At 40.4% G+C, this 26,102-nt stretch overlaps 1 protein-coding gene across 4 annotated transcripts in view; it reads left to right on the top strand.

Moving 5' to 3' along the window:
• The window catches only part of LOC131228587 (uncharacterized), a 49,724-nt gene extending 28,265 nt beyond the window's left edge, over nt 1–21,459 (top strand). For 2 of the 4 annotated variants that reach the window (XM_058224343.1, XM_058224344.1), the window contains exons 6-11: nt 1,674–1,733; nt 3,114–3,267; nt 3,546–3,612; nt 20,357–20,428; nt 20,668–20,733; nt 20,851–21,459. In XM_058224343.1, the coding sequence (XP_058080326.1) occupies nt 1,674–1,733; nt 3,114–3,267; nt 3,546–3,612; nt 20,357–20,428; nt 20,668–20,733; nt 20,851–20,985 (554 nt within the window). In that variant the 3' untranslated portion in view covers nt 20,986–21,459. The remainder of the gene's footprint in view (nt 1–1,673; nt 1,734–3,113; nt 3,268–3,545; nt 3,613–20,356; nt 20,429–20,667; nt 20,734–20,850) is intronic. The other 2 variants (XM_058224346.1, XM_058224345.1) reach the window with 2 other exon arrangements.
• Nucleotides 21,460–26,102: the final 4,643 nt, after the last annotated feature.

A 26,102-nucleotide genomic window follows, 5' to 3' on the forward strand; every position in this document is an offset into this window, starting at 1 on the left:
TTGATAGCTGGCTGAAGGAAAATTTTGAAAAAAGCATGGAGAACATGAAGAATCATTGGATATCAAAATCAAAGCTCCTACTTCATGATTTTTCATGCAAAACATGAATAACCAATGGATTTATAACCATTTGACACTGATTTAATATAATTTCAACAAAAAAATGGGATCGAAAATTGAAAATGCTCACCGGATCGAACATGTGGGATACATCGATGCTACCTGCGTGTTTCGCATCGCACAGGTGGGATACAAGATATATCGTGGGATATATTGGCCAATATCATCGATATTTAAAACATTAGTTGGAATAATTACAAAGGAATTTCTTATGGAAAGGTCTGGAAGAAATGTACCTCTTGAACAAGGACAAGGTGTGCATACCGAGTAAGTAACTGAGAAGATGGCATAAGATTCTTGAAAGCTATGGCCCAAGCTTCATTAAGAAAATGACTTCAGAGGTTTGGTAGGAAGTTGATATGCTATGGAGAAGGGTTAGAGCAGAAAAATAGAGGTGTGGGAGGCTGGTTGGGGCTCCCTTCATTTGGTGACATAAGCGAGGTCATGGGCACATAATCAATCCTTAGTAGGGAGGCCAATATTGATTAAGGCACTGAATTTGAGGTAGGAAATAGCTTGTATGATAAATTTTGGGGACCATTGTTTGGTGATTATCCCCTGTGCTATTCGGTTGATGACCCTTCCGCAATTCCTATCATGTAAAGATGTCAAAGTTGTACAAATAGTTTATCCCTGGTCATGAAAAGAAATTTGAGAGAGAATGAGGAAGATTTGGTCAGAATCCTAGAGGGAGTATAGGGCATTAGTGTTGGTAATGCATGATTTTGGAGGGTTAAAGCTCAACTTAGAGTCGTGTTTGGATGGCTAACTAGGTGCAACGAGGTGTTCGAGATTGATCATCTGTGGAGTAAGAAAATGATAATTGTTATGGTTGTTGTATGTGCCTAAGGGATACTATTAAACTCTTTCTTCATCGCCCGTTTGCCTCTAGCTTATGGGAATGGTGTTTGGACTAGTTTGAAGTTGCTTGGTTGATGCTGGGTTCTATGGCGACTATTTTGCAGGCTTTGGTGGCAGGTCAAAGGGATCCAAGTGCCATACCGCTATGGAATCTTAGTCTTTTGGCAATCTTATGGGCCATTTAAAAGGAGAGGGCTAAGGGCTTTCAACAATAAAATCATGCCCGTTACCCAAGTGTTTGAAAGTGTGAAAGATCTTGTGAGCTCCTCCTCCCTACCTTGAAAGGAATTTGGATTATTTGAAAGCTGATCTTGTTGGGGATAGGCAGGTACCCTTATGTAAGATTAAGGTCATTTCTCCCCCTGGGGATCATATCTTGCCTTTGGGCTTTGCTATCTATTAAAATTCTTCTTATCAATCCATATATATGAGCGTTGTAAGTAAATAAATTACTGTTTCTCTTCTGTTATCCGCTCTTTAAATATTGTTATTGCATTCTAGTGTTATGATGGAGATGATGATGGTGATGATGATTGAGTTCCATTGTTAGTTATGCTTTAAGAGGATATCTAATTGATTCCTTTCATTTAATTGAGATTTGTGTTTTTTTTTTTTTTAATTATTTTTTTTTTTTAACAACAAAATAATTGTGTGGGCAATAATATTTCTGCTATACTTCACTCATATGTCAGGTTTGGCTTGCAGTTTCTTCGGCCTGCTATTCATTTTTCGACCAATGCTTGTTATTCAAGGTATGAAGGCATTCAATGATGCACACAGACATGTGCAAACTGTTAATCCCATGTGTGAGTGGGAAAGAGGTGCCAACATGCATAAGCAACGGATTGGGTAACAAATATAGTACATGCACAGATTTGTAGCCAATCCCAATTAGTTGGGTTAAGGCTTTAACTAAAAAAGATTTGATGAAATATGATTTAACTGAGGATATGGTCCTTGATTTAGTGGAATGGCGGAACAGGATTCGTATAGCTGACCCCAAATAGTTGGGATAAGGCTTAGATGATGATGATGATGATGATGATGATGACTTGGATGTGTGGATTGCGCCACGTATGTGAATGAAATGAAGTTTTGCTATTCTTTTAAATGTTTATGTGAATGAATCAAAGTGTGTGCCTTATCCCAGCACATGCAGTTAGAAAAACTAAAATATAGTGTGAGCAGCACAAGTAGAGGTTGAAGAGCTGATTCATCGTACATGTGCTAATATAGCACTTTTGTACGGGACCTATCTACTCATCAAGTGGGGGCCAAAAATCAGGATGGGCGGTGGGCCAGATGCAAAAAAAGATGACCAACAATCTATATTCAATGTACACATGTAGTGCACTTGATTAGTGGACCGTGATATGTGGTTGAGAACATGTTCACAGTGGCCCCTACAAGATAAGTGGCATAGATCCTGGACTTACATTTATAAATTATATGAATAGACTTGGAATATACTTGCATCAATTCAGTTAGAGAACGCATAGATTAGGACTCCATATAAAGAAAACCTACTATGTGCACTTGTTTTTTATTTTTATTTTTATTTTTAAAATAAATATTTTGATTTATAAGTGTGTAGTAATGTGGTTTTTATTTTATTTTATTTATTTATAACAATCACTGAAGTTTCATTGAAAAATTTGACCAATTTCCCAATGTTTCCAACAACATCAGTACATTACGCGATGCAACCAATATATCCCATGCGATAACCGATACGTATTCGTATCCCAAGAATGTGATACGTAACATGATATCCATATTTCAAAACTGGTAATGACCATGTATTGGTGGACCTGATGATTCATCAAAGTACTTTTCGAATCTCAACGGTGGTAGAGAAGTCGCTTACTGTATTGGCAATGCAAATCGATGAACATCAACACAAGTCAATTCATCCACGTCACAATAATCCACAGTCTAGTCCTTGAACCTTAGTCCATTTGGTACACGAGAGTGTATTGTTTTGCATATAACTTTGTGTTGAAGATTTATGCATGAATAATATCATAAAGGTTATCAGTATGTATTTATGACTCTCTATAATGGAGTTTTTTATTTGGTTATATGTTTATACTTGTTCTTTATAATGCATATTTCTCTTTACATGCATGTAGGAGGCTTAACTGAAACTGGTGATCCAAGTAAGGCATCTATTGTTAGAGGACATCACCCTGTTTATGCGCTATTAGTGGGTTTATTTTCAGCAATAACTGGTGGATTTAGCTACTGCCTTATACGAGCTGCAGGAAAGGCATCTGATCAACCTGTGTAAGATCCGTAACTTAGTGCCTTTTAATTTAAAAACGCTCGCTGGAATGACAGTGGCACTTACTAGAGGAAGGGCTGCAACCGGTGGAGACACTTCATTTAAAATATATTATTAGAGGAGTCATTATGTCAGATTTGCTATGCCCATATTTACATTTAGTGTTCATTCCATGCATGAGAATGTGGTTGAATGTGCATTTTGAAGCACTCCAGCATGTCAGTAATTTTCTAAATGTAAAAGTGGTTCAGTTTTCTAATTCACTGCCCTTCTTCTATAGGGTTACAGTTTTTGGATTTGGTGTACTTGCTACTCCTGCTGCGGCAGTATGCACTTTTGCCTTTGAGGTAAGTTCATCACATTTTACTCATTAGAAGAAAATAACTCATTTGAAAAATATTATGATTGACAAAGTTCTAGCCCATTTTCATTAAATCAGTACTTGGATGTGAAATATTGTATCAGTTTTTCTTGTTTTGGGAATGACGAGAGGAAAACTCTCGATCAGAGCCAGTCATCATCAGATCTCCATTGGCAGAATGCCATATCTAAAACTGGGTTGTTAAAATTGTAAACTTGTATAGTATAGAGAAATCAAGGGGAAAATAGAGAAGGAAGAGAAAAAGGGAAAGAGAGAGATAGATGGCTGGAGTATGATGGGGACATCACGCACCCCCCCCACCACACACACACACACACACACGTACGCAAGGAGGAGGGCCCCACCGTCAATCTGGATCGATGACAACATTCAGGGAGGGCTTCCTAGTTAGAAGACTGACTTTTAGTTCGTTGGAGTGGGCCCAGTAGTCAAGTAAAACCCATCATTGGATCTCATGATCATGGCCTACTAGTCTGATTAATCTCATATTTTAGGTTTTGCTTATTAATATTATTTAGAATATCATGGATACTTTAGATTTCTTTAAGTAGGTTTTATTTTGGTTTACTTCATCGCCAAGTAGTAGGTTGCACACATGGCGTGAGTTTTGGGGCATAGGGTTTTCTTATAAATAGGCACCCCTTGTAGCCTTTTGGATTATTGAAGATTAATAAAAATTGTTGCGTTTTTCTGCTCCTTTCCGAGTTATGAAAACCTAAGTGGGTGCGAAGCCTTCCCTTTTTCGAAGGGCTAACTACCGTGGTGCGAAGCCACATCTATCTCGATCCGCTCCCATCTTCTACCGTCCACTCTTCTCATCTCCCACAATCATCTGCACTATAAATCTGTCTTTATTGTATCAATTTTCCTCTCTTCAAAAGGATTCCAGAATCTAGCCCTGCAGGTGGGTTGAAACTTCGCGGAGCACCATGCGCAGCCCGTAGCTCGGATCGACCCGAAACTTGGGGATTTTGGAGTCCACCCCTGGCCGACCAGACTCAAGGAGTCGGTTTCCAGGTGTGGGACCCCCTCGCATGTGCGGCCAGGCCCCTGTGCATGTACGATAGGCCTGGCCCGCTGTCTGTGCGCGGGGACTATCTCCAGGTTCTAATTTTCTGATATTTTACTCCTCTTATACCTCTTTCCCCTAATCCTAACCCTAGATTGCAATACTTTCAGTTTATTTGCCCCTTTTCTAATCCTAGGGTTTTCTGAATTGAAATTGGTGAATTCCTTGGATTAGGGACTGATTGTTGTGCATGTGTGGATGATTTTCACTTTCCTTTGAATATCGTTTGGCTAATAATTTTTATTGATGTAGCCCTAGCATGTGTAGGCCTGGACCTTTACAGATTCCCCTTGTTTGAATGTTTGAACTTTTGTGTGGGATGTGGAAATTTTATGTGCGTGTTTTTGAATTAGTTTGATCTAAAGCCTGAGATCTTGCATATCATAGTTAATTTTCATGTCCTGCATCAGAGTATTTTATCTATCCACACGTCCTCACCTATTGTTGTAACAATAAATAATTGTAAAATTATAAGTATGCCCCTCTTGCCTAAGCAATGGTCCAAGCACCACCAAAATTCATCCAATAAGGCTCAATTAACAGTCCATACACTACCACTCAACGTTTTGACAAATTTAACACTCCTCAAGCTGGAGCATAGATATCATGACACTCCTCAAGCTGGAGCATGGATATCATATATGTCTAGCTCGGAGATAATTTTTTCGAACTGAGACTTCTCAAGTGCTTTGGTGAATAAATCTGTAATCTGATCATTGGATGAAATATGAGGAGTGTAGACTTTTTTCTAAGATATCTTATCCCAAATGAAATGACAATCAACCTCTATATGCTTCGTTCTCTCATGCAGTTCTACATTATTGGCAATATGTATAACCAATGTTTTAAATATCGTTATCGTGTAATGTATCACACCATTGGGATACGGATACATTTCGGTTATCACATGGGATATATCGGTTGTATCGTGTAATGTATCGCCGTTGTTGGGAAACATGTGAATATTGGGAAGTTGGTCGAATTTTTCAAGGAAACTTTAAGGATTATTGAAAAAGAAATCAAATTATTACAAAAAAAGTGCACATAATAGGGGTTTCCTTTGTATCGGGTCCTAATACATGCACCGTCCAGCTGAACTAGTGCAAGTATATTTAAAGTCTATTCATATATTTATAAACATAAGAAGACATGTATGGAAATGCAAGCAATACATTCAAAAGCAAAAGAAGAATCACTAGATTAGGTTACATGTTTGATTTTGTGTTTGGATATAAAGATTGCAATTGATTTGAGAGAAACAGAGAAATTTTGATTTTTCTCAATTTTCCGCAACTTGCCCCGTCTCCCCCAAATCTCAAAATCAAAGCTCCAAATCCTTGATTTTTCATGGAAAACATGAAGAATCATAGATTTGTAACCATTTGACATTGATTTAACGTGATTTACGACAAAACAAAAAAAAAAGAAGGATAAAAAATCGAATATGCTCACCAGATCGAATAGGTGGGATATATTGACACTACCTATGCATTTCTTATCGCACAGGTGGGATACAAGATATATCGTGGGATATATCGGCCAATATTGTCGATATTTAAAACACTGTGTATAACAACTTGATTGTTGAAGTGTATAGGCATTAGAACTTGAACCACGAACCCCAACTCTTCAGCACTTGACGTAGCAACCACGTTATGCTTCCTTACTTTTCCATGTAACCATATTACCACCTAGGAAGGTGCATTAATCTATAGCTGACCACCCATCATATCTCGATCGTGCATAAGGGGGATGGTTGTTTTCTAAGGGGGGTGCTCTAGTGAGGTGACCAAGGTGGTGGGAGGATAGTAGAATCTCCTACAACTAAAGGGATAGTTGTTTTCTGAGGGGGATTCACCTAGACGAGTGTTCTAGAGGATTTAAACAATGATTTACCTATAGATTTGAGTCTAATCTCTATAACAAGGGAGAGAACATGAACACCTTCATAATTTACCTTGGAATGCTCATTAGAGTGGTTAATCATAAGAAGAATGTCATGAATCTTTTTGGTTTAGAGTATATGATGATGTATATGAGTGGGGAATCACTTAGGCTCTACTTGCACAAAAAACCATCTATATTTCCAAGAACTGAATGCCCATTTTTATAGAAATCATGTTGCAACAGCTATAAAACAGCTAGTAACGGCTTTGTCGATAGGATCGAAAGGTCCTTCGATAGGATCAAATTATCCTTTGATCCCATCGAGAAAATTCATAAATAATGTTTGGTTGCTAGACCGTTTCTTTAATGGAATCGAGCTGGTCTTCGATTTTATTGAGTCACATCGACAAACTGCCGATAGGATCAAGATCCACTCTGTTTTTGGGCAGTTTGATTTATAATAGCTTCGTATCTCTTTTAGCCAATATTATCATGTTCCAATCAAGCTTCTAAGGCTATGTGATGATCAACAAGGGTTTACCTATTTGAGAATGGGTCATTTACAGGGTCCAAGTGAATAAAGATAACAAAATCGGAAACTAGATAAGAAACATATGAATGTTTACCTTGACGAACCATCATAAGTAAATCATTGACAGCTTCCGAAGACAAAAGATGTGAGAACCTCATTAGGTGTAGTAGCCAATTGCGTAGATTGAGAAGGAATAGTTTGTAATACCTGGTCCGTCCTCCTTTTCTTGTAATATGTTTGCGTGAAAACCTTATGAGGTGGTGTCTCCTCAACGACAAAATCTGAAGGAAATACATTAGGCAAATGAACTTCCACAAGCATGGCTTTGACAACATGTTCATTGTTAATAGTAGGTGAAGGATAATGACATAGATAACCTTTTTTAGTATGGTAGTATCCCAGAAAAACACATTTAACAGAATGAGGTGCAAGTTTATCTTGTCTATTCCCAAATAGATGAACAAAACAAGTACAACCAAATACTTAGGGAGGAACAAAAAAAAACATACCCAATAAAAAACAATAATGAGAATGGTGTTTTGCTATCCAAAATTGACTAGGGCATCGCCTTTATCAAGCAACATGCAATAAGAATTGCATTACTCCAGAAAATTGTGGAAGGTTCATTTCTAATAACAAAGCATGAGTAACTTCAATAAGATGTATGTTCTTGCGCTCAACAACACTATTTTGTTGAGGTGTATAAGCATAAGAAGTCTGATGAATAATACTATGACTTTGTGAATAGGTCTAGAAATCCCGAGAAATAAATTCCAAGGCATTATCTATTCTATACATACACAAATTTGCACATGACTTAAGTTTTTATTTCGCTATGAAAATTCTAAAATACATGAAAGACTTTTGACATATGTTTCATAATATATTACTACGTATTTCTAAAATAATTATCAATAAAAAGTACAAAGTACTTGAACCCTAACAAACTAAGGACTCAAGTTGGTCTCCGCACATCATAATGAACTAATTTAAACGGAACATCATTTCTTGAACAAACTCTAGACGGAAAATGAACTCTACGATGCTTACTCAGTTGTCACGTTTTGCACTCCCAAACTGGCACATTTAGAAGAAACGGAATGAGAGTCTGTAGTTTTCAGAGAGATGGATGACTTAAATGACAATGCCAATGAATTACAGAACCTCAAAAAGCACTGCAACACTTACTAATTATCTCTCTAGGTAGTACAGTTTATGCTTATCCCGACCTCCACCAATCGTCTTGCCTATCTTAAAGGTCCTGAAAGAGTCAATAAGAAGGAAAAAAAAGGACATGGTAGTTTAAAGATTTTGTTATTTTACTTATAGATAAAAGACTAAAAGAAAATTTTGGGGCATATAGAGCAGAAGATAAGGACACAAACACATTAGGCTAAGCAGTATCAAGTCCAATAGCTGTGGGCCTGTGGCTAAGTCTCCCGCTCGTCAGATGAGTTAGTGGAGATAGTGTAGTGTGTATGAATGATCCAAGATTCAATCCCTAGTATTGTTACCTTTTAATAATAATAATAATAATAAGTATCATAAGCTAATGCAACAAACATATTTGATGAAACACGATCAAAGGAAGGAAAAAGAACTGTGATTAGCAAAGATATGATCCGACGCCCCAGTATCGATGATCCGGGAAGATGAATAAGATGACAAGAGGCACGTTTACCTAATTAGGCTAAAGTGATTTTAGACGTAGAGGAAACGTTGTTGGATGTAGAGCCACTAGAAGAGAGGAACCACGCATATTCTTCCCATGATAGTGTAACACTAATCTGATCACCATCGGTATTAGATGAAGTAGTAGTGGGTCTGTCATCCGTAGAAAAATTCTCAACCACAAGGGCTTGATTAGCCCTTGGAGGTTTTCAATAAAGATCCCATCAAAAGTCTATAATATGATTTGTTAGGCCGCAATGAGGGCATATATGGTCTCCTCTACTACTAGACCACCTTTACCTTCCCTTGGCAACCTACCACCTCTACCAACATGAAAGGCACAACACCCAGTTCATCCACCACAACCTCTTCGAATGCCAAAGTATCCAGATGAGGTGGCAAATGCAGCCTTATTAGAGGCATTAGCATGAGCACTATTAGATTTATTTGGAAGAGAAACTGATGTAGAGCGGGTCGCGGACAGTTACATGGCCAAGATGGATCAGAAAAGGCCCGGTCGACGACAGAAGTGATCCAGACCATTGAACCTTAAATCGGGCGTATCTTGCAATCCGGAATGAGTTATCTGACGTAAAATATATGATTTTGGGGTAGAACGAGCTACTGAAGCCAACCAACCCCGCTACGCCGGGTTACGCAGCCCGGAATTGCGAAAAACCCCTGGATCGATGGTCGTTTCCCCGTTTTAATTTCGTTTTTACTATAAATAGTAAGTTTTAGTTTGATTATAACTCTTCATCCGTCGGGCTTTAGGAGTTGCGCCCAACGTGAAAAGAGCTTAGAATAATTAGGAGAACGGTTTGGTGAAGCCAAATAGGACACTTACTATTTTTGGCCGAAAACCTTGCGCACTAGTAGACATCACGACCGTCTATAAATAGTAAGTTTACTATTTATAGTAAGTCGCGGATTCTAAGAGTTTGAGTTGTAGTTTGATTCTAATTTCTTTCCCATTGCTTGGTACCCCTATTTAAAGGGTTGTGAACTCGTTTTTATTGATCAATTAATCAATTTTGAATTTATTAGAATTTATTTCTATTTTCTGCTTTCTTTCCTCGTGGATTCGAGAAGTCTCTGTGAGGAGTCCAGAGAAGCTCCGTGGATTCGGAGTAGTTATCCTCATCACGTTCATCCCTGCGTCAATTGGTATCAAAGCGAGGATTCCCCTCGGGCCGATGGCAAACAACAAAGGTATGAATCAAAATCCTGTGACGGTGATCCAGGGATTCGTTATCTTTCGGAAAGAATGGAAACTTTCCACCGAGAGAGTCAGTTGACCATGCAAGGGCTGCAGGCAACTCTCGACCGTCTTGCGGATGCGCTACTTCCGCCCCGAGCCCTAGGCGGTACTTCACCACCCGTGGTGGCTCGACCACCCATGGTTGCTGCACGACATAACCCCGATTTTCGTAGAGCACTACCAGTGGCAAACCGTAGGGCTACACCAGATGATTCAAGTTCTAGCGACGAGGACCTTAATGAGGGTTTTGCCTGACGACCAATCTATGGAGGTGATCATCTAGATCGTGCTGAAAGAGACTATCAAGGTAAGGCTGAACTTCCTAGTTTTAACGGTTTATTACGTATAGAAGATTTTCTCGATTGGCTAGCCGAAGTAGAGAGATATTTTGATTACATGGACATGCCAGATCATAAAATGGTAAAATTGGTAGCGTTTAAATTAAAATCTGGTGCTTCTGCATGGTGGGAACAATTACAACTCTCACGAGCTCGCCAAAACAACGCGCCCATCTCATCATGGCCACGGATGAGACGTCTTCTTCGATCTCGATTTCTCCCTAGTGATTATGAGCAGATATTATTCCAGCAATATCAAAATTGCAGGCAAGGAAATCGAACAGTCACAGATTACACTGAAGAATTCCAACGGCTGGCTACACGAAACGATCTATCAGAATCTGAGTCACAGAAGGTGGCACGATTTATAGGTGGGTTGCGACCGACAATTCAGGACCGAGTTCAGATGTACCCAGTCGGGACTGTGGATGAAGCAGTTCAATTGGCGGGTAGGGCAGAAACACAACTTGCAAGAGCTCCTGCTCGTCCATATCCTTCAACTCGACCCCCCATGACGAGTCCCACGCAGGATCCAGTGCTGCCATGAGGAAAAGACCCAGTACCTCAACTTCCTACAATCGCAAATCGTGATACGGGGAGCGGCTCATCCAGGCCTCAACGTGCAGCACCTACAACAACGAGTCCGAGTAGGATTCCAAATCCTTATGCTCGGCCAAGGTCGAACAATTGTTACCGCTGTGGCCAACCAGGCCACTTATCAAACACTTGTCCTCAACGTCCCGCAACACACTTGACTATAAACGAAGGGGGCATTGAAGATGAGGACGCAGAAGAAGACCATCGCTTAGATGAACATGATCAAATCACTGAAGAAATAGCAGGTGGCGATGAATTGACGGGCGATGATCGTGGCGAATTTCTAGTTGTGAGGCGATTGCTGTATGCCCCACGAAAGGAATTACATTCACAACGATACAATATATTTCGTACTCGGTGCACCGTCAATGGAAAGGTCTGTGATGTGATCATAGACAGTGGTAGTAGCGAGAACATCGTCTCAAGAGTGATGGTGGACAAGTTGCGGCTACCAACGATGAAACATCCTTCCCCGTACTCAATTGGCTGGATAAAAAAAGGTGAATGAGACCAAGGTAACTGAACAATGCACTATCTCGTTTTCAATTGGCAAAAATTATAAAGATCAAATACTTTGTGACGTGGTCGATATGGAAGCTTGTCATATGTTACTCGGTCGACCCTGGCAGTCGGACCGTGATGCGACCCATCGGGGACGAGATAATGTTTACGTATTCGTCAAGGATAGTCGAAAAATAATCCTTGCCCCTATGGCACTAGAGAACCACCCTGAAGCCTCTAAAGTGGAGGGGAGTTCCCTCTTGACCATTCGGGATTTTATGGAAGAATCCAAGGAAACCGGCGAGGTATACGCTATAGTGGTGAAGGGCGAGGAAGAGGAACCCTCAAACATCCCTCCAAGTTTAAGACTGTTGCTAAACGAATTCAAAGAAGTCTGGCCTGAGGATTTACCTGATGGATTGCCCCCCATGAGGGACATCCAACATCACATAGACCTCGTCCCTGGGGCTAGCCTGCCCAATCGCCCTCATTATCGGATGAGTCCAAAGGAGTGTGAGATACTTCAGGGGCAAGTGGAGGAATTGATCCGTAAGGGTCTCTTGAGAGAAAGCATGAGCCCATGTGCCGTACCAGCATTATTAACGCTAAAAAAAGATGGGAGCTGGCGCATGTGTGTCGACAGCCGAGCAATCAACAAAATTACCATCAAATATCAGTTCCCAATACCACGGTTGGACGACATGCTCGATATGTTAGAAGGGGCCAAGGTGTTCTCTAAACTAGATCTAAAGAGCGGGTACCATCAGATTCGTATTCGACCCGGTGATGAGTGGAAAACGGCATTCAAGACCAAGAAAGGGTTGTATGAGTGGCTGGTCATGTCCTTCGGCCTATCGAACGCACCAAGTACTTTTATGCGTTTGATGAATCAAGTTCTAAAACCGTTCACTGGCCGATTTGTGGTAGTATATTTTGATGACATATTGATATATAGCCAGGATGAGGCGGAGCACAAGAAACATCTCAGGCAGGTGCTACAGGTCCTACAACTTAACAAGTTGTACCTCAACTTGAAGAAGTGTAGTTTTTTAACTGATAGCCTATTGTTTCTAGGATTTGTTGTAACGTCCACAGGCATTCGTGTGGACGATGAAAAGGTGCGAGCTATTAGGGAATGGCCGATCCGGACAAACATTCATGAGGTGAGGAGTTTTCACGGGTTGATGACTTTCTATCGTCGATTTGTGCGAGATTTTAGCACCATAGTCGCGCCTATAACAGATTGCATGAAAAAAGGACCGTTCCAGTGGACCGATAAAGCTGATAAGAGCTTTCATGAGATCAAGCATCGTTTGTCTACAACACCGGTCTTGGTGCTTCCTAATTTCGACAAATTGTTTGAGGTTGAGTGTGACACTTCATACGTCAGAATTGGAGGAGTATTATCACAGGAAAGCAGGCCGGTAGCCTTCTACAGCGAGAAGCTCAGCGAAGCCCGAAAGAAGTGGTCGACTTATGAGCATGAGTCATTACAAGAGCGCTGCGACATTGGCGGCATTATTTGATTCAAAGAGAGTTTGTTTTGTACACTGACCATCAAGCATTAAAGTTTATTAATAGTCAGACTAACGTGAATCGTGTGCATGCTAGATGGGTTGTGTTTTTACAGGAATTCACGTTCGTTCTGAAGCACAAGTCAAGGCAGCAGAACAAGGTGGCTGATGTACTTAGCCGTCGTGCATCACTACTAGTTACAATGAGCAACGAGCAGTCGGCTTCGACTGTCTCAATGAGCTGTATGCCGAGGATGAGGACTTCAAAGATTCTTGGATGAAGTGTCAAGAAGGTCACCCCAGTGACCTTCATATACAAGACGATTTTCTCTTCAAAGGGAATTGATTGTGCATCCCCCAAAGTTCTCTGAGGGAGCAGATTATTTAGGAGCTACATGGAGGTGGCCTTGGTGGACACCTGGGGCGAGACAAGACGCGAGCTCTTGTGGAAGAGCGATATTACTAGCCGCAGTTAGTACGCGATGTGGGAAAAGCCGTACAACGTTGTCATGTTTGTCAGACCTCCAATGGAGCTCTTGTGAAAAAGCGGTATTACTGCCCGCAATTAGTACCCGATGTAGGAAAAGCCGTATAACGTTGCCATGTTTGTCAGACCTCCAAGGGGCAATATCAGAATACGAGCCTCTACACCCCGTTACCTGTGCCTAACGGTCCTTGGGAGGATTTATCACTGGACTTCGTGCTTGGTCTCCCACGAACATAACGCGGCATGGATTCGGTGTTCGTGGTGGTAAATCGTTTCTCAAAGATGGCGCACTTGATCCCATGCAAGAAGACCCTCGATGCAACACAAGTGGCGAATTTATTTTTCAGGGAGGTCGTTCGGCTACACGGGGTCCCCAAGACCATTACTTCCGATCGTGACACGAAGTTCATTAGCCACTTTTGGCGGACTTTATGGAATCGATTCGATACACTACTTCAATTCAGTAATGCTTACCACCCACAGACTGATGGGCAGACTGAAGTTGTGAATTGCACGTTGGGAAACCTCCTTCGCTGTATTTCAGGAGAAAAACCGAAGCAGTGGGATTTGGCCTTGTCTCAAGCAGAGTTTGCATTCAACAATATGGTGAACCGTTCGACAGGGAGATCACCGTTCCAGATTATTTACGGACGAGTGCCTCGCCACACACTTGACTTGGTCCCTCTGCCCAAGCACCTAGGCACGAGCATTGCAGCAGAACATATGGCAGACAAGATCATGGGCATCCATGCAGAAGTGCAGACCAAGCTACATGCCTCGAACGAGAAGTACAAGGAACAAGCGGACAAGCATCGGCGACAAAAAGTGTTCGAGGTAGGCGACCGCGTTATGGTCCATTTGCGCAAAGAGAGATTTCCGACCGGGACGTACAACAAGTTGAAAAATAAGAAGATTGGACCGGTACCAATCATCCGAAAGATCAATGACAACGCTTATGTTGTTGATCTCCCAAATGACATGGCAATCTCACGGACTTTCAATGTCACGGACCTAACCGAGTATCATGAACCAGAGCATGACGAGAACTCGAGGACGAGTTCTTTTGAAGTGGAGGAGACTGATGTAGAGCGGGTCGCGGACAGTTACATGGCCAAGATGGATCAGAAAAGGCCCGGTCGACGACAGAAGTGATCCAGACCATCGAACCTTAAATCGGGCGTATCTTGCAATCCGGAATGAGTTATCTGACGTAAAATATATGATTTTGGGGTAGAACGAGCTACTAAAGCCAACCAACCCCGCTACGCCGGGTTGCGCAGCCCGGAATTGCGAAAAACCCCTGGATCGATGGTCGTTTCCCCGTTTTAATTTCGTTTTTACTATAAATAGTAAGTTTTAGTTTGATTATAACTCTTCATCCATTGGGCTTTAGGAGTTGCGCCCAACGTGAAAAGAGCTTAGAATAATTAGGAGAACGGTTTGGTGACGCCAAATAGGACACTTACTATTTTTGGCCGAAAACCTTGCGCACTAGTAGACATCACGACCGTCTATAAATAGTAAGTTTACTATTTATAGTAAGTCGCGGATTCTAAGAGTTTGAGTTGTAGTTTGATTCTAATTTCTTTCCCATTGCTTGGTACCCCTATTTAAAGGGTTGTGAACTCGTTTTTATTGATCAATTAATCAATTTCGAATTTATTAGAATTTATTTCTATTTTCTGCTTTCTTTCCTCGTGGATTCGAGAAGTCTTTGTGAGGAGTCCAGAGAAGCTCTGTGGATTCGGAGTAGTTATCCTCATCACGTTCATCCCTGCGTCAGAAACTATTTGAAGCCTAGCATAAACTTCTGCAACCGAAGGGATGGATACACCCCAAAATATGATATTTAGTTGAATGATATTTTTTTGGCAATTCGGATAGGAGTTTCGCAACTTTCATTTCTTCCCACTACCTTCTTCATAATAGTAACATCTAAGGTAATAAGATGATACATTGAGAGCTCTTTTCACATGCTAGTCAATTTTGCATAATATTCACAAAGGGAATTATCCCCCTTTTGGAATGAGAAAATCTCCTTGTGTAACTGATACACCCGAGAAATATTTTGTTATGAGTACATCTTTTTCACCATATCCTAAACATCCTTTGCAATATTCAAGCATGTCAAATTGGAACTCACTTAAGGTTCTATGCTATTCTACAACCAAGATCGAATATGGGCATTATCAGGCATCCATTGTTTATACTTGGATTGGATTCCTCTGGTTTGGATTCCGTGAGGAGGTGAACAATTTCTCAAGCTAAGAGACACACCTCAACAGATTTAGCCCAGAGAAGATAATTCTTCACATTCAATTTCGCTTAAGTTATCGATGCATTAAACAAAGATCCAGATACTTCTCCTAGCGATGAGGGATCAATAACCACACTTTTTGGTCCATAGTTACCTTGCAAATTTTATTTATTTATTTATTTATTTTTGAACATTGATAATTTTATTGATGATAGGCCAAAGCCCAAAAGATAAAAAAAACAAAACCAAAATAATATTACAACTCACTCTAACTTTCCGGAAACTTAATAATTAGCTTAGAAGCTTTTGCCCACTCTATTACATTAGATTTAGCCCTTTTGAATACTCCATAAGTTTCCTTTTTCGATTCAAAAGCACCTTGCAACTAATTTACTTCAACTCACATGGAAAAACACTGGTCTTATAATTAGATTCGCACACAACTACACCCCCACAACAATATCACATAAATATTTCTAGCCTTTCATCACTTCGGATCCACTTCAACATCATTCATCCATCTCACACAATGTTATGAATAGAACCAATCTACTAAAATCTGCTTCCAACACAAAGTAACGACAAAAAAAAAAAGAAAAAAGAAAAAAAAGAAAAAGAAAAAATAAATAAATTTTAAAAAAAATCAACTTTAAACACCGCCTTGTAAAAAAAAACAAAAACAAAAAAGTCAGCAAGCCTTCTTTTTCACATCGCCAATGCTTCCTTTTGTGAGCGATTCCATCTACTTGATTAAAAACACTACGAAAACAATGAAAAATGCTCTTCCTTTCGAGTCCGATCAGTGCACTAGGTTTTGGGGCCTCCAATACTTGATCCAGAGATTAAGGATTTGAATGGGAGATACCGTGGGCCCGAATCAATGGCCAAACACCACTGAAATCCATACAGTAAGGCCCAATTAACATTCCATACACCACCACTCAACGTTTGACAGATTTAATAATAATCTTAGGTGGGCCAAGTTTTACCTAAATCGCCATAGCCTGTCCTTTTTTATTTGGTGACCATAGCCTCTACATCTTTCATTTTGAAGCACTCAATAATGGATCATTTCCTATCCAGATTGCCATTTCTACTGACCTAGATTATGGTTCTATAGTATTTGGGAGTAATAACATTTGTTATTTCATATATAATTTACAATATTAATTTGTATGTAAAACTATATTGCATATGCTTAGTTATGTACTAGAGCGATCTAGATGATCCTACCACTAATGTACCATGTATCGGAGGAAGTAGCATTAATGCACAATAAATGAACGGTTGAGAGAAGTTAACCAATGGACCAAATTCAATCTGTATCTGTGCCCCGCTTGATGATTAGATCAGCTTAATTTTTGAGCTACAATTGGATTGCTTGATGAGTGGCTCCAATCTTGAGCCGGTTTTCCTGGTTTCGACTTGTAAGGCAAGTGCACTTGGCATCTCTCATCAAGTTTCCAAGCTTAGTTGCATGAACATTCTATCTAGCTGTTTCTCCTGGTTTAAGTCAGAGTTCGGACGTGCAGTCCCTCTTCTTAGTTATTTATCCTTAGTAAAACAAAATTGAAATAGGCACTTCCTCACTCCTACACCCGAATCCTTTCCTATTCCCTCACACTTCATGCAAGTATATCTCCAAGCGATTTTAAGATATCACACCATGTTGATGGTCATGCCTTTTTCATTTATTATCTTTTTCTTTTTTTGGTGTGCCAATGATCATGGCAAGTATAGTCAATTATTGAATTTTTTAAAAAGGTTTTAACATATGGCTCCCTCCTTTTCAGTTCAAAGACAAATAACACCCTCCCTTGTGCTTTTTCTCAAAGACACCTTCCCTTTTCTCAAATGACACCTTCCCTTTTCCGTTTCTCTTTTCTTCTTCTTCTTCCTTTTCCTTTCTTTCTTTTTAAAAAAAAAAAAAATAGGTATAGCTCCCTCCTTTTCAGCTCAAAGACAAATAACACTGTCCCTTATGCTTAAAAAATAAAAATAAAATAATAAAAATAAAAATAAAAATAAAATTCAAATGACACCTTCGCTTTTTCATTTCTGCCAAAAAACACCACGTGGTTAACATCTGTCAGTAAAACATGTTGGAACCATGTTAGAGTTGACTTTCTACCCCTGTTTGGGAGACGGTAGGGTTTGGGAGATATTATTGGTCGATACGGCCTTTTTTAAGGTTAGGCTGATTTGATCCCGTATTGCGTATCACATCAGGCCGATATGGATACTATATGGCCGATACAATACTGAAATTGAATACTATAGCGATAATGATAATATTGGCCGATATTTCGGCCTGTACTATCAATGCATTGATGAACCATTTTAACCCTAGACATCACTATTGGCCCTAACTTTTGTTGTCTCACAGCCATCAATCCCAACACCGAATCTCAATTTATAGTCCCCCATGACCTTCTTTCTAGAGTCAAGATTTTCCTCTGGCACAATAGAAATTGGTGAATCTTGCTTCTAATGCCTACCCCAGTGTACGGTTGTCTCAACTCAATGTCCATCCCTGCATGTGGATTAGAAAAATTATTGTATTTCCCAATGCACAACAAGCCTCATTGATCCCAAATACCAGTTTGGGTGGAGACTTTTCAAAATTTCCTCTCAATAACATTGTCTTCCATGAGATATTTGGAATTTCTCACCATGATAAGAGTCGCCCTGCTCGCTTGCCACCTGCGGACACCTGTCAACATCATGATACTTGTCCTCATCCCTATCACCCTCCGCGCTATGCCAACAACTACCTTTCCTATCTCCTTCAACAATATTAAGACACATGTTCCTACCTTCTCCACACTCAACCAGTTGGGAAGTGCGTATCCCAACTTTATCAGGGCAATAATTTTTTATTAGCCCAACCAGCTCCTTCCCTCTACTAGCATGAACCCCCACCCACTAGTATGCTCATGAACCCAACTCTCCCCCTTTGGACCTTTATCTACATGTCACCTGTGGGCCTGCCCTGTCCAAGTCATGTCTTCTTTTCCTGGACTTCTATATCAGCATCCCTGGCGCCATCTGCTAATAAGTGCAACGGGTCTCAACGACATCACCAATACCTCCATCCATCTCCTTAGAATAATCAGTAGATCTGATGCCTCCTCTTCCTCCTAACTTCAATCATGTACTCTCCTTCCACAATGAGACGCACCGGCTTAAACAACTCCATGAAGCCATCAAGAAGGATCTTCATTCTTCCAACTTAGTTCTCCTTGTGCTCCCAACTGGCATGCACCTCCATCACAGTGCTGAAGCACGACTAGATGGCGAGGAATGTGTCGACATCTCAAGCATGCAATGGCACCCCCCACGCCTTAACCAAACCTCTCTGCCAGAGAACCCATACCTGTCACTCCATCTTGCAAAGGCCATTGATCTTCCCTACCTATTTTCCCCATCCTCGTTGAGGATTCTATCCACCTTGAGAAGAAACAACAACAATTGCCAATGGATTCTCTTGATTCCTGTCAGAATTACCAAGCTCTAGGGTCTCATACTCCTATCTCCAGCTCCTCTAATGAGACCCTTTAAAGTTGGCCTTTTTGACAAGGAGAAGCTTCAGAGAATACGTTCTCCCTGGTTAGATGATTGCTTCAACCAGCGTTTGAAATATCAGTATCGTGTTACGTATCGCACCCTTGGGATACAGATACGTATAGGTTAATCAAATGAAATACAGATGCGTATCGCACCCTTGGGATACAGATATGTATCGGTTAATCAATGGGAAACAGATGCGTATCGCACCCTTGGGATACACATACGTATTGGTTAATTTCAGCAACCTCATGTTTATTCTATATTTTTAATCAAATGAAAGACTTCACTATTATTCAAATGGTACTGAAGCTTATTCTCTGTACTAAAGTACCATGATTTGTTTTGTAGACATGCATTCTATTATGCAAATCCCGTATCTTTCACAGGAAGACATGTCAAATCTGTGGTCATTGAGATGAATCCACTGTAGAACTCCTAGTACCCCATTCATCATCGGTGCTTTGGCCTCAGAAAAGGATTATTGTCTTCTTACGCCAGTTCCCAATCCCCTCCTTTGGCTGCTTTTGTTAACTAAGTCTGCTGCTGTACAATCCACCTATATCTCTACACCCTCTATCATGATATCGCTGGTTATCCAGGTCCCTTTTGGATTCAAATTGATTGACCAACAGTCACAGCTCCACCCTTAGAACAACATCTCGAGGCCAAAAGCTCATAATTCATAATTCTTCACTGTTACTCATTCTATGTGCTAGCAGCCATTTTTCTAGAAAGATGTCACAGCTACAAAACTAAATTACTATTCATATTGTTCTGAGAAGATTCCAATCGCGGAGAATACACTTTTTTCATGGTCGTTGAATGCTAAAGATTTTATGAATACCCCTTCCCAGCATGCCCACACCCACTAGCACACACAAAAGAGTTCATTCACTGTCTTCAAGTCTCCTTCCCTCCCTCTCTCTCTCTCAGCATAGAAGCTGCAATCAATCAAGTCTTTATCATGCATTTTCCTGCATCTGATGTTTATGCATTTTCAATGTTGTTCACTCTCTTCCTTCCAGGAATTTGTGCTGCCAAATTTCTATACATTTCTTCCTCTGGTGGTACTTGGTGTATTGGCATTCTTTGCAGAGGTATCTTTCCTTTCTTACGTCTTATTGGCATGTTGTCTCTTATCCTTTCAATATCTGACATTCGAATCCTGACCTGGTCTGCGGACCGTGGTTTGAAGTAATCGTGATTTTTGTTACATTCAAAATCATAGTTGCATATCTTCTCTCACTATAGGTTTTGATTCTTTCTTCTTCTTTTACTGATGATTCTTTCTTTGTAGACAGCTGCTTTAACTGTTTCAATGTCTTCTTATGTCCAGGTCTTTTTAGCACGTGGACTTCAGCTTGAGAAAACTAGTAAAGTTACAAATATGCAATATATTGAGGTTATTTTCTTTTTCTTGTGCCTTTTTTCAGGACTACAGAAATAAGATAATGATACTCTCTGATAGTTTCCATCTTCAGAATGGTTTTTCAAATTAAATGAATTTTCTGTGTCACAGGCCCTTCTGTCTCAAATATGGGGCATCGCGTTCTTGAGGGTGGCACCATCTTTCAATAGGCTGATCGGATGCTTGCTTCTTTTGGTGTCTGTTTGTAGCACCATGTACTTTGGACCTGAGAAAGAGATCAGCTGATTCCATTTCTTACAGGCATGTTCTTTGGGCCCACTTCTTCTCTGTTGTATCCTAAGCTAAGTCTCCTTTCTAACAATTCCAAGTGGAGCTACATGCTGCTGGTTCATGGGAGACTACGTTGGCATTTCAAAAATCTCATTTGGAGGCGGAAATGTCACAACATTTACTCTCCTTGCGAAGGCAGTGGCATTCTTATCTGGTCTTTCCATGTGAATAAAACAAAATGTTGGTTTTGGAGGGAAATCAACTGAGAGAGAGAGAGAGAGAGAGAGAGAGAGAGAGAGAGAGAGAGTAACGAGGCAAATCATATAGAAGAGAAATGTTTTTTTGGCTGCTTTGACAAGTGAGTTATGTTTAATACTACCGCAGTTATGTGACTGCGGGGTTGTCCTTCACTACAAAAAAAAAAGAAGTATTTGCAGTGATCGATCACTAGATTGTAAGGAGCATTTCTCATTTGGAAGTCTTTACTTACATATCCCGAGCTCTCCATTCCCCATTTGGCGATTTTACATCTTGGGGCCGTCAACAGGCTAGACCTGGTTTTGGTTTTGGCCCAGAGTTTGAAATGGTCACCAGGCCTATTTAGCTTATTCTCATATTCTTCGGGCCATGCCCTAAAATTATTTTCTCAAGCTAATGGTAAGAATGGATTTCAATGGAGATGCATGGTGGGCCCCACAATATAATTCCGTAAACATAAATGTTGGACCATACCCACATTCCAACCCATTTTTAGGTTTTTGGAAGCTTTTTTTAGAGAGGGGACCACCATCACCACCTATACGAGAGAGAGGACTACCACCATGCCACTGATACGAGAGAGAGAGAGAGAGAGAGAGAGAGAGAGAGAGAGACCACCACCACCACTGATTTGAGAAAGGGGGTCCACCAACAATTTGTGAGAGATGGGACCACCGCCACCACCGATTTGAGAAAGAGGGACCACCAACGATTTGAGAGAGATGGGACCACCACTAAAGAAGGTGGTTAAGACCGTTACTTCAACCTTCGTGGGACCCACTTTGGCAATCTTCCTGTGTGGTTACGGTGACAAACATTTTGAAGTTTTTCTCCTAGAGAGCGTCATTCTAACGACATTTTGAAGTTTTTCTCCGAGAGTATCATTCCAGCCACATTTTGAAGCTTTTCTTCATTTTGGCCATTGATTTAAAATTTTTCAAGTTTTCCTTTAAGGGAGTGTGACTGATATGGAAAATTAAGGAGATCTAAATCTTAGGTTGATCATGTTATACGAAACAGTGGCTATTGAACGTTTCAACATCAATATCTATTTAGGGCCCATCGCGACGTTTTAATAATGTTTATTTGCCATCTAATCTATTTATAAGGTCACACAAACCCGGATGAAGGGATTAAAATAAATATCAGATTGATCCAAAACTTTTGTGACCCAGAAGAAGTTTTTAATAGTCACTTATCCAATGTTTCCTATGGTATGGTCCACATGAGATTTGGATCTACCTCATTTCTTGGTTTATGCCCTCCAATGTTATGCAATGAGAATAAACAACATGGGTATAAAATACATACATACATGAAGGTGGGCTCCACGGCAAGGGCCACACCATCTTGAGGCCGGGGCTGCATCTAATCCACTCTACTATGGGATTTTTACTATAATAGCACTATGGAATGATGTAAAGGAGAAAATGACCTTTTATTTTTTATTTTTTATTTTTATTTTTAATGGGGCTCACCTTTTTTAGCCACTGAGATGAGTTTTTGCATATATATATATATATATACTCCAAACGAAACTGCCATTTTACCCACCTACTCCATCATATGGCTGTAGCTTACAATGAAAGCGTGAGAGTTGCTTTCCAAATGGATTGTGGGACGCACTAAAAGTATGATCAGCCCTATCCCTTGGCTGATATGGTCCCTTCACATTAATTGAACAACCGGGAATCCACATAAGGGTTTTTTCAGTTTTCATTTGAGCCTCTGAGTGGTCCACTACTGCATGAACCCTGCTCGCTGACTGTTTCCTCCAGTGTGGTCCATTTGTAATAAGTTTTACCCCCAAACTTGGACCGAGGACATCAAATTAAAACCCCTTTGATTTGGATGGGTTGGATTTGCTTCATGAGAATCTAATGGGCCCCACATAAGATCACATATGACTTCAAAAGGTGGTATCCTTGCCACTGAAAGCCTTCTTAGCTGTTTCCTCTTTTCATCCTCATACTTCGGAAGTTGAAGAAGAGGGGATTGTGGGTACCACAAAGCCAGATATGTGCCAACTCCTAAAGAAATCTAATCTATTCTTTTATTTCTTGTCATTTTGGGATATTGGAGGGCATTGATTTCATCTTCATCCGAGGCCTCTATAGCCCCTAAATACACCTAACAGTGGACTTCCTCTCTGAGTTGTTTCCTCTGGTATGGTTCTACTCCCGATGTCTTCTTCCCTTATTTTTGGTGTCATACTGTGAAATTATTTCTCCGAGATAATGGTCGGAGTGGATTCAATAGAGATGCATGGTGGGCCCCACAATAACAGTATGAAAAGTGTTATGTAGGCCAAGAAGGGTGGTGATCCACCCTCAGCACACCAGATCCACGTTCACTTTCACATCTACCTTCACTCCCACTTCAATATCCATATTCACCTCCACATCCATATTCACATCCACACCCATATTTGTATTCATTCAAATTTAAATCCATATCTATATTTTTATTCATTCATATTAAACATTCACATCCACATTTTGATTCATTCAATTCAGCATTCACATCCACGTGTTCATTCATTTTATTCAACATTCACATCTTCTCTCATTTTTGTCAAAGAATATGATCTATCTACAAAAAAATGTATGTTGATGTGAATTTTGAATTGGATGAATGCATGTGGATATGGAAGGGAATGTGGTGTTGAATTATATGAATGCAAGTATAGTAGTGCATATGAATGTGGAAGTGGATGTGGTGTTGAATTGTATGAATGCAAATGTGAAGTACATGTGCATGTGGAAATGGATGTGAATTTTGAATTGAATGAATGCAAATGTGAAAGTGCACGTGCATGTGGAAGTGGATGTGAATTTTGAATTGCATATTGAATGCAAATGTGAAAGTGCATGTGCATGTGGGATGTGGATATGAATTTTGAATTTATGAATATAAGTGTGGTGGTGCATGTGGATGTGGTGCTGAATTGTATGAATGCAAGTGTGGTAGTATATGTGGAAGTTGACATAGTGTTAAATTGTATGAATGCAAATGTGAAAATGCATGTGAATGTGGAAGTGGGCCAATTTAAGAATCTCGCTATGCATAAAGCGTGTTGATGGTTTTTTGCTTCATACTTGGAGGCAATGGAGCACGTGACAACGATGGCCCCTCATGACCATGGCTTGTGTTCTTAACTCGAGCGGTGGTGACTATGGATGTAGAAGCTCCTAGATCACCCTTACGCTTTGTTCGACGCTCTTGGTGGTGTCCTGGTTCTTTCGTTGCATTACTCATTTTGGCCATGAGTGAGGTGACTAAATGAATCAGGAAGAGGGGGAATATGATGGAGAGGATGGGCACCATTTCGGTGCAAGGGGTTTGTCGATTTCAGGAAGACAAAAAAATCAGAAGCTCTTTGATGATTCAGAGGTTTTGAGGGCTTTGGTGTGGCCTTAGGGAAGAAAGGGATGAGTTGAAGATGAAGAAGTGCAAAGGAAATGCCCTAGGGGCCTTTTAAATCATCGTTGAGGTGCGGAGGACCCAAGTTGAGTTTGGTGAACCATAGCTCTATCTTGGTTGACAAACCCTCATTGACTCCCTTTAAACAAAATCCATCCAGATGTCCTCGGTTGACCGAACTTTGTTTAGTGAACTAAACGGAGACGTTAAGGCCCACATTAGCTATTTTAACAAGATGATTTCGAAATTGCTGGATATGAAGGAAACGATTAAAGATGATGATCAGGCATGCATCCTGTTGAATTCTCTTCCGGCTTCATATGAGTCATTGAAGCACTTATTGTACATTGGTAGATTGACCCTTAGTATTGATATCGTTATCTCAGCCCTTCAAGGAAAGGCGATGAGAAAGAAAAATGGTAACATAGTGTTGAGATATGGAGCCACATTTGGGGGCCGCACGACTGGTCTTGGCCCTTGCTCGACCGGTCGTGGGGTCCGCTTGACCGGTCGTGAGCAATCGTAGATTGGCTCGACTCAAAGTCTAATGAGCATCAGATTTTTTGGTTTCGAGGTGCTCGACCTGTCGTAGCCCATGCTCGACTGGTCGTGGGGTCCGCTCGACCGGTTGTGTAGTCTGCTTGACTGGTCGTGGTTACGCAAATTCGTTTCCAAATTTGATGCGGACTACGATTTTTTGAGTCGACTTTCACAAGGGTGCGAAAGGGAAGTTGCTTAAACTATATATAGGTGTCCCTAGGGCTTTTCTAGTGAATTTTGGAAATTATTGGAAAATAATTCTAAGGTGTTGGCAAATGGTTTTCTATATACTTCCAAGGGAGAGGTTAGTATTTTGTCTTGTAATCTTCATTTTTCTTCATTGTGGAAGTTTGCATCCATGGTTTTTTTACCCTAGTTTGGGGTTTTTTCATGTATATATTTCTTCTTGTTTATCGTTTGTGGGTGAGATCGGAGATTGGATCTCGGTTCACTGCGTTGTTGGCGTGTTGCGCAACAACTGGTATCAGAGCTATTGATTTAGTTCTATTGAGAGCGATGACGAAAGAAGGAAAAACTAAAATTGAGAAGTTTGATGGTTCAAACTTTGACTTCTGGAAGATGCAGATGAAGGATTATCTATATCAGAAGGACCTCTATATTCCTCTAGGAGGAAAAGTGAAGGAACTAGAAAAGATGACAGATGATGAATGATTTTTACTGGATAGGAAGGCTTTAGGAACGATCCGACTCTCTTTGTCTAAGAGCGTCGCCTTCAATATATCCAAGATGAAAACTACAAAAGAATTAATGGAAGCCCTAGCCACCATGTATGAAAAACCCTCTGCGTCCAACAAGGTTCATCTTATGAAACAACTATTTAACATGAAGATGCCAGATGGTGAGAGTATAGCTGAACATCTAAATGAGTTCAATATAGTCATGAGCCAGTT

This window comes from Magnolia sinica, chromosome 16, assembly GCF_029962835.1.
Source record: "Magnolia sinica isolate HGM2019 chromosome 16, MsV1, whole genome shotgun sequence".
NCBI classification, from domain to species: Eukaryota; Viridiplantae; Streptophyta; class Magnoliopsida; order Magnoliales; family Magnoliaceae; genus Magnolia; species Magnolia sinica.